The 15,240-nt window shown below is 41.3% G+C and overlaps 2 protein-coding genes across 2 annotated transcripts; both read left to right on the top strand.

The window, feature by feature from the left end:
- The first annotated feature begins 9,039 nt into the window (after window positions 1-9,039).
- Window positions 9,040-9,702, top strand: LOC135710511 (uncharacterized). The gene has a single exon (XM_065233113.1). It carries the CDS (start codon window positions 9,150-9,152, stop codon window positions 9,654-9,656), a length of 507 nt encoding a protein of 168 aa, XP_065089185.1. The 5' UTR covers window positions 9,040-9,149; the 3' UTR covers window positions 9,657-9,702.
- A 2,895-nt stretch (window positions 9,703-12,597) lies between these two features.
- LOC135710525 (uncharacterized) lies at window positions 12,598-14,262 on the top strand. The gene has a single exon (XM_065233124.1). It carries the CDS (start codon window positions 12,598-12,600, stop codon window positions 14,260-14,262), a length of 1,665 nt encoding a protein of 554 aa, XP_065089196.1.
- Window positions 14,263-15,240: the final 978 nt, after the last annotated feature.

Raw genomic sequence — 15,240 nt, 5'->3', positions numbered from 1 at the left:
AAACGGATTTAGTGAAACTGTCGGCGTTGCTTTAAGAAGGGTTCGTGGTTCGTTGATTTCGGAAGTGTATCGGAAAGCCGCTTGTTCAATATTTTTAAGAGCTCCTTCACCGCACTGTGCCTTATGTATTTAGGGATCGTATAACTGTAGTTCCTCGAGGAGTTTCATATTGTCGATCGTCTCATCTTCATCGTGTTCAGAAGCACTGAAGGGGTTTTCATTTCATATATCTGAATAGATTTGTTTTTTATAATGACAAAAAATTTCAGAGTATTTTTTGTTGTAGCAGTATATTTCTTATCTGTGAATCTTAGGCCTCTGATAAAGATGATAGTTGTAATGAAGCTTTAATGAAGGTCTAAGACTGCTTCAAGTTTTATATCGGTCATAAAAAGTGTACCATAAAACATAATTGTATGTTTTGTTTTGGTTTTATTCTTCAGTTATAAGTAGTGATGCAGAACCACCTTACAGCTACCGTTAAAACTATGAAGTCTGAGTTTTAATTTAGTAGTCATAAAACAGTTTTATAGACGACTTGACGGCCTGATTTTATGACAAGCACACAAAACCATAATACAACCACAGGCTGGAAGGGATGCTATGATAAAACAATGATAAAATAAGAATAAATCTTCAAAGCATTTAGATTGTTACTTGGGATGGAACTTTTGAATTTCGTGAAAGTTAAGTTTTCACTACAAATTGGACGTCGGGGTGAATGCCGTGTATTGGCTGAAACCTTGGACGGATTTAAATGTCTTCTCAAGTATCTTACTGAGAAGCAGCACAATTTTTTTACTTACGACACCAAAACTGAACGTGTGTTCAAGGGCGTCATGAAAGGACTGCCCAGTGGTGAATCCCTAGATCAGATCAAAAATGAACTGGCAAAATTACTTAGTAATCCAATTACTCCAAGTAATCAAAATGAAAATGAAATCCCGTCCTGGCGATTCGCGCAACAGGACTTCTAATGATTTTTATTTAGTTCACTTCAAGTCTAGTGAAATAAACAACCTTAAGGCCTTGGAAAAAGCTAGCCTTATGCTCCATGTCCGAGTGCAGTGGGAACACTTCAGGAAGACTGGAGGAAATTTCCAAAACATCACCCAGTGCAAAAAGTGCCAGGGGTCATGGAACTAAAAATTGCTACATGCCAACTAAATGCACGGAGTGACGAACACACTTATAATTGCAAATTTTGAAGAAATTCTTGGGCTGATCACACAATCTCGATTTATGAGAATCTACCACCACTACATATCGTCGGATATGTGTCTTCCTTGTTATACTCCAGACCGTGTTCACTTCACCAATCACAGTTCCTCAATTGAATATGATCTGACCATGAAACAAGCAACTCATGGGATTCCCGATCAACTTCGACCTATTATTATCCCACGTATTTTTACTGAAAAGTACCAACAAGTCAATTGCGTGAACAGATATTTTACAGACGGGTCTCGTCTCAGTGGATCCACTGGCTTCGGTGTCTTCAATGAAAACTCTAGCGCCTTCCGCAAACTTCAGGAACCTTGTTCCGTTTATGTTGCTGAGCTGGCAGCAATCAACTTCGCATTGGGGATGATTTCCAATATGCCCACAGACCATTACTTCATCTTCTCGGATAGTCACAGTTCGATTGAGGCTATTCGGTCGATGAAACAAGGTAGGCACTCATCTTATTTCCTTTCAAAGGTAAGGGAGCAGATGTGTGTGCTGGTCGAAAGATCATATATGATTACCTTTGTATGGGTCCCCTCACATTGCTCAATCCCAGACAATGAGAAGGCGGATTCTCTCGCAAAGGTGGGCGCGCAGGAAGTCGAATTGTATGACAGGCAAATTTCACACGATGAATTTTACCATTTAGTGCGTCAGAGTACCTTTTCGAGTTGGCAAACCGATTGGGACACTGGAAATCTTGGACGGTGGTTACATTCAATTATTCCTAATGTTTCTTCGAGAGCGTGGTTTAAAGGCTTGGGCTTAAGTCGTGACTTCATTCGGGTGATGAGTAGACTTATGTCCAACCACTACTCGCTAGATGCTCATCTCAATAGAGTAAACCTCGTGGACAGCAACATCTGTCAGTGTGGAAACGGTTACGATGACATCGAACACGCAGTTTGGCAATGTACGGATAATGACGCCGCCAGAGAGCGACTTTTGAATACCCTCGAGGCCCAAGGAAGACAACCCTATGTTCCTATCGGAGACGTGTTGGCAACCCGTGATCTCTGCTATATGCAGTCCAGTTATGTGTTTCTTCAAATGTCTAGTATAAGAATTTAATTCCTTTGTCTTTTGTCTCTCTTTATTAGTTTTTGTTTGTCTTGTCCCCCCGTCTCGATGATTCTCATCGTCGCCCACTGGTCACCATAGCCGGTCGAACTCCGGACGAAGCTAGAACAGCACTACCATTCATACTGGCGACAACGCTCTGATGAGACAACGAAACCCTACCCCAAGCTCCTCCCCTGATCCTATCCTTCAATAATGTACCCCCCTAACCTCGAGTAAGCCGCGAGTAATCGGCCCAACTCCTACTAGACATGGAATTAAGTGAATTTTGTTACAAACAGTGAACAATGAATTATTGGCTCCGTAAAGCTAACGCGATTGAGTCTTCCAAATAAACGAAATGGATAAAAAAAAACTAAATGCATGAATTGTGTTGATTCATCTCACGCAAAGGACGACTGTCTTGTGAAGGAAGATCCTAAGAAATTTAAATGTTCAAATTGTGGTGAAAGCCACAAATCCAATGTTTAGGAATGTAAGAGTCGCAAAGCGATCCTACAATCTCGTTCTAAGCGACAGGTAGAAAACGCTCCACGTTTCCGAACAGGTACAAATTCCTCTGCTGTTAACAACGGTCAGCGAGGAACAAATTCTACAATCGTACCCGTAGGTACAAATATCACCCCTGCTTCAAATGTTTCATCTGTACCTACTCCCCTCGCTGATAACAATGTTCAACGAGTTAATGGAGCTACCTATGTTGCTATTGCACCGGGTAGAAATCAAAATACTAACCAACGTAATTCTAACGGAAATTTTGACAATTTTGACTTAGGAAGCATTACTGCCCCTAAAATGGAATTTTTACAGAAATCATTAATTGACATGATTTGTGATATGCTTAAATCTAACTCCATGTTTGATGCTATTCAAACTGGGGTAAAATTTGCAAATAATATTGTCATGACTTTAAAATTCAGTAATGGACCGCTCATGGAATAATTCTCAAAGCAATTTCAATGGTAATATTCGGTTTGATGATTGTTCTGCAGGTTATTACACTATTCAATATCCAAACAGCCCAACATGCTTTTCTTCAGCAAAAAATCCCTCAACTGTTGATTTAGTCTAAACTGATTCATGTCAACTTTGTAGCCAATTGGTTACCCATGCTGACTTCGGTTCTGATCACCTTCCAGTAACTTTTGAAATATCACAAGAAATAATTTCTAATCCCAACAGCTCTACTTTCAATTACCATAGAGCTGATTGGGAGCAGTATCGAACATTTAAAGGGTGATACGGTCAAAATTTGGTCATGGGAAAACGCGTGTAAATCGGTGAAATCGTTTATTTAAAAATCAAATTAAATTTCTTTTTCAAGTTCAATTAGTATAAAATTCAGGAAAAATATTCAGTTAGGCTTCCGCTTTTCCAAATCCGAATTGCCGGGCCTTACGCTTGACCCCTGCCATCAGATTTGTACAGCCACCTTGTCCACCTTCTTCGCCGCAGAAAGCCAGTTTGCCTTGAACTGCTGCTCGCCCTTAGCAGTTTTTTTGGTCTTCTTTAGGTTCCGCTTGACAATAGCCCAGTATTTCTCAATTGGGCGGAGCTTTGGCGTGTTGGGAGGGTTCTTGTCCTTGGGAACCACCTGCACGTTGTTGGCGGCGTACCACTCCATGGCCTTTTTACCGTAATGGCAAGATGCCAAATCCGGCCAAAACAGTACGGAACAACCGTGTTTCTTCAGGAAAGGCAGCAGACGTTTATTCAAACACTCTTTCACGTAAATTTCTTGGTTGACAGTCCCGGAAGCTATGAAAATGCTGCTTTTCAAGCCACAGGTACAGATGGCTTGCCAAACCAGATATTTCTTTGCGAACTTTGACAGCTTCATGTGCTTGAAAACATCTGCTACCTTTCCCCTTCCTTTTGCCGTATAAAACTCCTGTCCCGGAAGCTGCTTGTAGTCGGCTTTGAGATAGGTTTCGTCGTCCATTACCACGCAGTCAAACTTCGTCAGCATCGTCGTGTACAGCCTCCGGGATCGCGCTTTGGCCGTCGTATTTTGTTTATCATCGCGATTTGGAGTCACTACCTTCTTGTAAGTCGATAGTCCGGCTCGTTTTTTAGCTCGATGCACGGTTGTAGACGATACACCCAGCTTATTTGCGGCATCTCGGAGAGAGAGGTTAGGGTTTCGCTTGAAACTACCGGCAACTCTCTTTGTCGTCTCAGCGGCTTCCGGTTTTCGATTTCCCCCCGATCCAGACTTTCTGGCTGTCGACAAACGTTCCCCAAACACTTTAATTACATTTGTAACGGTTGATTTGGCAACTTTTAGCGATTTTGCCAACTTTGCGTGCGAGTAGCTCGGATTTTCGCGATGCGCGAGCAAAATTTTGATACGCTGCTCTTCTTGCTTGGACGGCATTTTGACAACTGAAGAGTGAATTCCAAAATCAAAATAGGAGCAACATTCTACACACACACCTTCAAAATGAGGGGTGTTCAGGTTTTTTAAATGCAAAATTGAAAGAAATACGTCAAGTTGATATTGACCAAATTTTCACCGTATCACCCTTTATGGAATATAACGTCGATCCAAACATTCCTTTGCAAACCAAAGATGAAATTAATTATGCTCTTGAATCTCTGACTACTTCTATAGTTGAAGCAAGAGCTGCCTCAGTACCAAAATGCGAGGATAAATTCGATTCAATTATAATAGACGACGATCTTCAGCTCTTGATCTGTCTTAAAAATGTCCGTAGGAGACAATATCAAAGAACACGCGATCCTGCCATGAAGGTTATCTGGCGGGATTTGCAAAAACAAATTAAAAAGCAATTCTCTGCCCTGAGGAACAAAACTTTTGAAAATAATATTTCTAAATTAGACCCGAGTTCCAAACCCTTTTGGAAACTCACAAAAATTTTGAAAAAACCTCAAAAGCCTATTCCAGCGCTTAAAGAAGGTGGTAAAATTTTGATCACAAATTTGGAAAAAGCTCAGAAACTTGCTAAGGAATTCGAGAGTTCCCATAATTTCAGTTTGGGTCTTACTAGTCCTATTAAGAATCAGGTTGCTCGGGATTTTCTGAATATTTTCTCTCGGGAAAATATGTTTGATGATTCCTGGGGGACTGATTTGGACGAAAGTTAAAAAGTTTCAAAATATGAAAGCTCCAGGTAATGATGGAATTTTCTATATCCTCACCAAAAAACTCGCAGAGAGTACCTTGTCTTTCTTGGTAAAATTATTTAACAGATCTTTCCATTTGGAATACTTTCCTGATAAATGGAAAAATGCAAAAGTTGTTCCAATTTTGAAGCCGGATAAAAATCCAGCTGAAGCTTCTAGCTACCGTCCAATAAGTTTGCTTTCTTCAATTAGTAAACTTTTTGAAAAAATAATTTTGAATAGAATGATGCTTCACATCAATACGAACTCAATTTTTGCAGATGAGCAGTTTGGATTTCGCCATGGGCATTCAACTACTCATCAACTCTTAAGAGTTACCAATTTAATTCGTTCAAACAAATCTGAAGGCCACTCAACTGGAGTTGCTTTTCTAGACATAGAAAAAGCATTCGACAGTGTTTGGCATGATGGTTTGATTGCCAAATTGTTTTTTTTTTAATTTTCCACTTTGCATTATGAAATTAGTTTAAAATAATTTACCTGACGGAACTCTGCAGGTAAATTATCAAAATTCCAAATCTGATCGACTACCTGTTAGAGCAGGAGTTCCTAAGGGTAGCATTCCTGGGCCTGTATTGTATAACATTTTCACTTCCGACTTACCTGATATGCATCAGGGTTACCACAAATCTTAGTTGGCTGATGACACAGGCATTTCCGCTGAAGGAAGAAGTCTTCATGTTATTTGCAGCAGACTGCAGAAAAGTATAGATATTTGCTCATCTTATTTACATGGAAGATTTTTCCCAAGGCTTCCAAATCTCAACTTATAATATTTCCACGTTAGCCTAGAGCTTCCTTTTTTAAACCAAGTAGAAGTCACATAGTCACTATGAACGGAGTTCCAATTTCCTGGTCAAACCAAGTGAAATATCTTGGATTAATACTTGACCAAAAATTAACTTTTAAAGATCACATTGAGGGCATTCAAGTCAAATGTAACAAATATATGAAATGCTTGTATCCTCTTATAAACAGGAAAACCAAAATTTGACCGGCGAATAAACTTCTAATATTTAAACAAGATTTTAGAGTGGACATGCTTCTTATACTTCTTCTTTCCTTTATTTAACGTCGGTCTCTGTTCCGCAATCTAGTGCCAATCACCGACGGACATCGATTGCCATCCATTGACGGCAATCGAATGTGCAGGAAGGCAGCTTCCACACCTGCATAGGATATTGCACCCATTCAACACACATGGGCCGGGACCAACGGCTTTCCTTCCCTTCCGAAGGAAGCCGTGACCAGAGCTGAAGAAGCTACAGCTTAGCGTATACAGGCAAAAATTAGCTGCATAAGCTAATCTGCAGCTAACATTGTTTGTTGGGTCCTTAGATTTCTCCTCAAAATAAGTTTTTCAAATTCTCCTTTTGAATTCTACGAATTTCTGTGAAGATCTCATGGTGTTGTTCTCAGATTTAATTGTAATCTTCCATTTAGCATACTCCCTCCCCCTAAGTGTTCCCCTAAAATGTCCAAATATTTATTCTCCGGATTAGTTTTGCCCACAAATTTCTTGACCACAGATTGCCCTTTGATTTTTCGTTTGGGACTCCCAGAAGTTCTTCACAGGATTATCGTGGAATAATCCTCAGAAATTTCAAAGAGGTTTCATCAAATACACTTGGAATCATTTCAGGATTTGCTAGAGGATCACGCTAATTTTAAAAACAGCTATATAAGCTAAATATGTTCACGCAAGATACTAAACCTTTAACAGTTAGGTCAAAAGCCCTTGGACTTTTGTCTTGCTGAATTCCCAGCCTGGACCACTGTGCATTGTTTTTTAGTATTTTCAATGCTATTTTGTCAACTAGCAGCCATGTTAGTGCTTTAAGAACATATTTGGTTTGATTGAGCTTATGTGCAATTGATGCATATGTACGAAAAGCGATAACTCCGGCATCCGGCGAGTCAACAAAGAAAAAGAGGAAGAAGAGCTGCAAAATGGAGCACATGCAATACGACAATGTAGTGATGCTCGTTAATAAAATACTCGGAGACACTGTCCGCATTGGTGTTATGGTTTTATAAGACGCAACTAGGAGCTCAAGATCATCATACAAAGATAATGGACGTCGAAATATCGTAAAACACATCAGAAATAGCATAGGAGACTTTCGAGAGACTAGTAGCGACTAGCAGTGATGCTGAGAAGGACCACGAGTTCACAAATAGGCACGAAAATTGAACAGAAGGGTGAAGAAACAACGAAAGTTGGTGAGATCGTTTTATTTTTTTTATTTTTATTATTGATCATATATACAAAACAATACTGGGATTGGGAGACACCATCAGGGCACCCAATTGAAGCGATTTGGATGGGGAGAATGAAATTATCAACTCCCTGTTGTTAACATCCCGTGGAAAAAGGGCAGGCTCTTCTCCACACTCACTGGGGTATCCTTCTGTCGGACGGCTCGTTTTTTGACTAATTGTATGATCATGTAGCTGGAAGCAGGTTCTGTACCATCCTGATACAATGACATGTTGAGGACAATCAGAGGTTTTTAAGCTTGATCAAATCAAACAGTGAGGAGCGCCCACTGCTGTCGGACTTAGTTTCCATGCTACAATGAGTGGTAGACAATTGACATACATCATACATGTAGGAAAATCGATAACACCTTTTGAAAGATCGAATCAGTCAAAGATCGAACATAAAAGATTGATTCACAAAAATCGTACCGACATCGCCCGTTACTAATCGGAAGTCAATGGCTCAGTGCGGAGAAGCGTATCGCGAGTTTGGGAAAAGTACCAATTGTGTTCATCCGAGTCACCCCTTTGTAAGCCAGTTCTGGTGACTGTAAGTCCGTGTTAAGAAATTGGCCGTGAACCTCCGAACATATGGCCCAATTGAGTGCTTCTGGTATTGGTCTAGACTCCGTGTGAATTGTGAATAGGTCCCCGGATATGTCACTACCCATCGAAGGCTATCAGATATCCACGACTGTCAAACTCTTGGGCGGTATTGTCCTGAATGTCCACACGGCAAACATGCACACGTTTTAAGGATCCACTACCTGGTACAACTGCTGCCCAGCAAAGTACCCCATCTCCGGCCTTGACGAAACTCATAGATAAGTACATTCCAAAACTGCAGCGGCCTGACGTAAGTCTTCTATTGTTGCAATCTCATCGTATCACCCGTCAAGCAGCTGTCGACCTTGTTGAAATCTCCGACAGCATCATGCATGTAAAGATTATCCTAGACTGTTACCATGAATGTAATTTTGAGAGTTGGACACCCAATCAAATCCCAAATCTAATCATACACGTAGGTGGTTGTTCGACAATAAAAATGCACTTCGGAGCGAGGGGTCTGCGTTATTCTTATCAGCGATGATTGTTCGTTGTAACTGATAGTGTACATAGCTTATCTGGCCCCTCGGTGTTCTCTGGTCTGCAGCCAAAATTTGAAGAATGTTCAGACTCCCGCCTATATAAACGCTGGTCCTTGCGTTCCAACAGTATCTTTCAGCTCACGTTCTCACCTGGAGGTAGTAAGCAGCCAAGCATCATCCAAAATGGTACCTCAACTTGATTGTTTCGAAAGGTACGATCGATTTGTAATCCATTGAATTTAATCTGTCCTACAGAAACTGCTCGCACTCTTGGTCATCCTGGGAGTTGGCTTTGCCAGCGCCAACCTGCGGTCGGAAGTCGACCAGCTGCTAGCATTCTACCCGATGGAGGAGGTCCGCGAGATCTACAACTGGTGGATCACCCACGATGCCGAAGTTGGAGAGATCAACGCCTTCATGCAGTCCGCCGAAGCCAACGAAGCCTGGAACGTTCTGATCGGACAACCGGAGCTGCAGGAAATCTCCCGTTGGGCTGAAGAGCGCGACGTCATGATGGCCGAGTACCTGAACTTCATTGCCGAACTGTTCGGCTGGACCCCGATCCCACGTGCCGTCCGCACCAGCAAGGCTGCTCGCTCCTGGGCTTCCATGATGGAGGAAATTCGCGCCGTCACCGACCACGATGGTGCCCTCGCCCTGGCCAACCAGCTCATCGCCACCCCCGGAAGCGAATTCGCCGAGCTGTACAGCATGACTCAGGATGCCCGCCCGGCCTTCACCCGCATCATTGAGGATCCAGCTATGCTGCGATGGTCCGCCCAGCTGCGTGCCTTCGGTGTCGATGTCGATGGTACCATTGCCCGACTCCAAGCCTTCTTCCAGTGGAACTAAATTTTGCCGCTGGTTTAATAAAATTTAACGTTTGATTGATGAAAAACTGAAGTTTGATTCGATGCATTTCTCAATGTTGATTGGAAGCTGACATGGGGAGGTTATTTTGAACGAAAATTTTCGAGAATTATTTACAAACAAACAAAACAGGAGCAAGCTGACCAGATCCAGGCCAAATAGGATAAAAAATAAAAAAAATGACTCGACATTCTCCGATTTGCATCATTGTGTGTTATGGTATACTGTCACTATTCGTATAACAGTATCATGTCGTGAGGTTTTCCTATCTACATGGGACAGTTATGCGAATAGTGGCAGTATACCAACGCCAAATAGCTACCAGGCGTATTAGAATGTTCCGCATTTTCCATAAAAATCATTGAAAATAGCTTGATTTTCAAAATGGCAGATCTACTAAATTTTCGAATCATTCATAGGCCCACATGCTAAAACGGCCTAACATATATTATTTTTTTCGATCCATTAGGTTCCATTGATAAGTCTAGTGACGTAGAAGGGTCGATGATTGAAAATGTTCGAATCAAAGCTAGGCCCTACTGCTTAAGGCAGAGCCGATGACTTGTTTTGCATGTATTTGACATTAAGAAAAGGTTTAGCAAAGGGCTTACCATTTTTGATGACCAGCACAATGGCTTAACTATTGAAAGATTCACAAAAAGGCTTATTAATTTTTATCGATTTTCATGTATTTTTGAAAACTTTTAGCATATTTTGCATGTTGTGTAATGGGATACAGTCAGTTCTGTGGGTGGTTGTGAGTAGTCGCAGTTAGTCGATGACTACTTAGTTCCAAACCGAAAAAAGTTTACAAAATAAGTAAAATACAGCAATTCAATCCAACAACTGGCATCTCTTAAATACAACAACAACAACAACAACAACAACAACAACAACAACAACAACAACAACAACAACAACAACAACAACAACAACAACAACAACAACAACAACAACAACAACAACAACAACAACAACAACAACAACAACAACAACAACAACAACAACAACAACAACAACAACAACAACAACAACAACAACAACAACAACAACAACAACAACAACAACAACAACAACAACAACAACAACAACAACAACAACAACAACAACAACAACAACAACAACAACAACAACAACAACAACAACAACAACAACAACAACAACAACAACAACAACAACAACAACAACAACAACAACAACAACAACAACAACAACAACAACAACAACAACAACAACAACAACAACAACAACAACAACAACAACAACAACAACAACAACAACAACAACAACAACAACAACAACAACAACAACAACAACAACAACAACAACAACAACAACAACAACAACAACAACAACAACAACAACAACAACAACAACAACAACAACAACAACAACAACAACAACAACAACAACAACAACAACAACAACAACAACAACAACAACAACAACAACAACAACAACAACAACAACAACAACAACAACAACAACAACAACAACAACAACAACAACAACAACAACAACAACAACAACAACAACAACAACAACAACAACAACAACAACAACAACAACAACAACAACAACAACAACAACAACAACAACAACAACAACAACAACAACAACAACAACAACAACAACAACAACAACAACAACAACAACAACAACAACAACAACAACAACAACAACAACAACAACAACAACAACAACAACAACAACAACAACAACAACAACAACAACAACAACAACAACAACAACAACAACAACAACAACAACAACAACAACAACAACAACAACAACAACAACAACAACAACAACAACAACAACAACAACAACAACAACAACAACAACAACAACAACAACAACAACAACAACAACAACAACAACAACAACAACAACAACAACAACAACAACAACAACAACAACAACAACAACAACAACAACAACAACAACAACAACAACAACAACAACAACAACAACAACAACAACAACAACAACAACAACAACAACAACAACAACAACAACAACAACAACAACAACAACAACAACAACAACAACAACAACAACAACAACAGGACCACCATAAATTTGTGAAGAGTATTATTTGGACATTTGTCAAGGTCATCAGTTCTCGCAAGCAGCTAGCTATCAAGACTCAACCTGGTCTCTAAATGTTCACATTTTTTCCGTTCACTAGCGGTCCTACGTCAAGCTTCCATTCGTGCCCCTAGGCACAGACCCTTCTACTTTTTTTTAAATGGCTACCAAATGGTACACTAGTTGGGGGGAACATTAAAATTTAATTTGAATGAACATGTGTAGGGATTTTTTTTTTTCAAAATCGGCTAGCGCTCCGTATAAACGTTCAGGAAGAAATTAAAAAAAAATGAAATGGCTTGCGCCCCTAATAAACATAATACGGAAACAATGAATCAAAACTTATAAATTTGAAGTGGCTTTGGGCCCCTGATCGGTGAAAAAAGATAGACATTCTTTCACGGTTAGGTATACGACAGAAGTTTGGAATCATATAAAAAAGCGGAAGGTGTTCGAACGTATCGTGAACCGCAGATTGACGACTGAGTTGGAGTCGAATGGACGACTGGATAAGAGGCAGCACGCCTTTAGAGCTGGAAGAGGCGTCGACACATACTTGGCGGAGTTGGATAGGTCATTGCCAAATCGGGACGAACACTGTTTGATTGCATCGCTTGATTTGTCGAAAGCGTACGACACCACTTGGCGGTACGGTATCTTGCGTACTCTGCGTAAGTGGCAGATGGGTGGGCGCATGTTCAACGTACTGAACAGTTTCCTCACCGACAGATCTTTCCGGGTGAACGTGGAAGAACATTTATCGGATGAAATGCCATTGGAGAACGGAGTCCCCCAAGGATCAGTGTTGTCTGTCACGTTATTCCTTATAGCGATGCAGCCGATTTTCAGAGTGGTGCCGCATACTGTTGCCGTGCTTCTCTATGCGGACGATATTTTGCTGGTGGTACGGAGGAGTAAGAAGCGTCCTCTGTATAGAAATCTACAGGCTGCAGTGAAAGCTGTCGACAAATGGGCGAAAAGCGTCGGCTTCACAATTTCCGCGACAAAATCAAAAATTTTCTACGGCAGTCCCAACGCCCGTCGAGAACCCAGCAACGATATATTCATCGACCGTACAGCTGTACCGAGGACGAATCAACTGAAAGTTGTTGGCGTCAACCTTGACCGGTCGCTGTCCTTCAAACACCATTGCAAGGTAATCAAAAACACGTGCGACTCTAGACTGCGGATCTTGAAGATGATCGGGGCTAAACTTCCGCGAGGGCAACGCGATTCTCTGTTGGGTATCGGATCAGCAATCGTCACGTCGCGACTTATCTACGGTATCGGGCTCGTCAGTAGAGCGAAGGATTCGGTGGTGCAGACTCTTGCACCCATCTACAACCGGATGGTCCGGTTCGCCTCAGGGGCGTACGTCACCAGTCCGATTCCAGCGATTATGGCTGAAGCAGGCACTTTGCCATTCGATTTAATGATTATGCAAGCCATAATTCGTGCTGCAATTCGTTTGATGGAGAAGGATTCCAGGAATATCGATCTTCCAGTTGTGGAACGAGCGTCCGATCGCCTGGCGACAATTGATGTAGAGCTTCCAAACATCGCTGTACGAACACGTCTAGCCAACCGAGAGTGGTATGAACCCAAGCCGCATATTGTTTGTGATGTGAAACGGAAGGTGAAAGCTGGGGACCCCCCGAATACAGTGCGTCCCATCGTGCAGGAGTTGCTGGCTAACCGGTTTAGCCGTGCTACGGCTATTTATACGGATGGTTCTAAATGCGAGAACATAGTTGGAGCAGGTGTATTTAGTAGCAGCATTCAGCAAGCAATAGGTCTTCCGTCACAATGTAGCGTTTTTTCGGCGGAGGCCTTTGCAATCAAGTCGGCCGTCATCGCTGCAAGAACATCAACCGAATGTGTTATAATTCTGTCTGATTCGGCCAGCTGTCTTTCGGCCATAGAGAGTGGTAGATCGCAGCATCCGTGGATCCAGGAAATCGAGCGCTTACTACGTGGACGGCCGATCCACCTTTGTTGGATCCCTGGTCATGCCGGAATTCGCGGTAACGAAGAAGCAGACCGTCTAGCCAGTGAAGCACGAAACAGTCCACCAATCAACGTTGCCGTACCAAGAATTGATTCCATCAAGAACATGAACCAAGTCTTTCGTCAGCTATGGGAAGCACGTTGGGCACAATTGACAGATGTGAAGCTGAAGGAGGTCAAAAGGGAAACGAAGAAGTGGATCGATCAGTACAGCTCTGCCGATCAACGCATACTCACTCGTCTGCGCATTGGTCATACTAGGGTTACGCATGAATTTTTGCTGAAGAAAACAGCTCCGCCAGCATGTGAATGCTGTGGGACCGTTGTTGACGTTCGTCACATTATTCTGCACTGCAGAAAATTTGAAGCGGCCAGGACGAAATACGGAATCGATTCCACAAGCCTTTTTACGGCGTTACGCAACGACGATGATTATGAGAAGCGGTTGCTGAAGTTTCTGCATGAAACCAAACTTTATCGGAAGCTTTGAAGGGCGAAGATAGAATGGAAAGGAAAATGCAGGATATAGGAAGAAAACGAAGCGGAGGATGAAGAACAAGCAAGCGATGCAGAAGAAAAATGAAGTCTGAATGGAAGAAGATGTCGGACAGGAAATGGAAGAAGATGTAGTGGAAGAATGTTACCGATGAATGTTGGAAGCAAATGAGTTCATGAAGAAGATGCTGAATGGAAATCGAAGAAGATAAAGTGAAAAAGGATGAAGATGAAGCAGAAAACGAAAGTACTACAGAAGACATGAATGATTATGAAGATGCAGAAGAATGAAGATAAATATGAAGCGCAAGGAAGGAACGGAGAAATCGAAAAATAATGTGGAAAAGATATATGGAAGATCATGAAGAATGAAGATGGTGAATATATATATAGAAGAAGTAAAGAAGGAATTTATGGAGAAGAAGTGTAAACCATGAGATGAGCATGCAGACGATGAACCAGGAAACGAGCAAACGATAAGAAAGCTAAGTGAATTTTGAATTGTATCGTAAACACTAACACTCACCCTCACATCACTCTGAACACACCCACACACTGTTTACACAAAAATCCATTGAACTGACATGAATGCATCCGCAGGATGTAAAATGTCAATAATAAACAACAACAACAACAACAACAACTTCTTAAAGGACTAAGTCACTTTATAAAAGATCGAAATCACTTCGGAAAGTACTGAATCATTTCAGAGAGCACTGAAAAACTTATGAAAATTCTAAATCACTTCAGAAAGTTTTGAATCCTTTAAGAAAAGTTTAAAGTCACTTCGGAAAATACTGAATCACTTCGGAATGTATGTTATCACTTTAGTACAGTTTTGAATCACTTCAGAAAGTACTGAATCACTTTAGAAATGTGTGAATCACTTCACAATGTAACTTCAGAAAAGATCGGAAACACTTCAGAAAATTTCCATATCACTTTGGATAGTACTGAATCATTGCGGAAAATT

Source organism: Ochlerotatus camptorhynchus, unplaced genomic scaffold, assembly GCF_037179485.1.
Source record: "Ochlerotatus camptorhynchus isolate MF236.1 unplaced genomic scaffold, CSIRO-AGI_Acam_v1.1 ptg000391l, whole genome shotgun sequence".
Lineage (NCBI taxonomy): Eukaryota > Metazoa > Arthropoda > Insecta > Diptera > Culicidae > Ochlerotatus > Ochlerotatus camptorhynchus.
This window is presented reverse-complemented; position numbering and strand designations above follow the sequence as displayed.

What these genes read in the sequence shown, in the direction of transcription:
- LOC135710511 (XM_065233113.1), top strand. Translation starts at nt 9,150, where the DNA reads ATGGAGGAGGTCCGCGAGATCTACAACTGGTGGATCACCCACGATGCC.
- LOC135710525 (XM_065233124.1), top strand. Translation starts at nt 12,598, where the DNA reads ATGCAGCCGATTTTCAGAGTGGTGCCGCATACTGTTGCCGTGCTTCTC.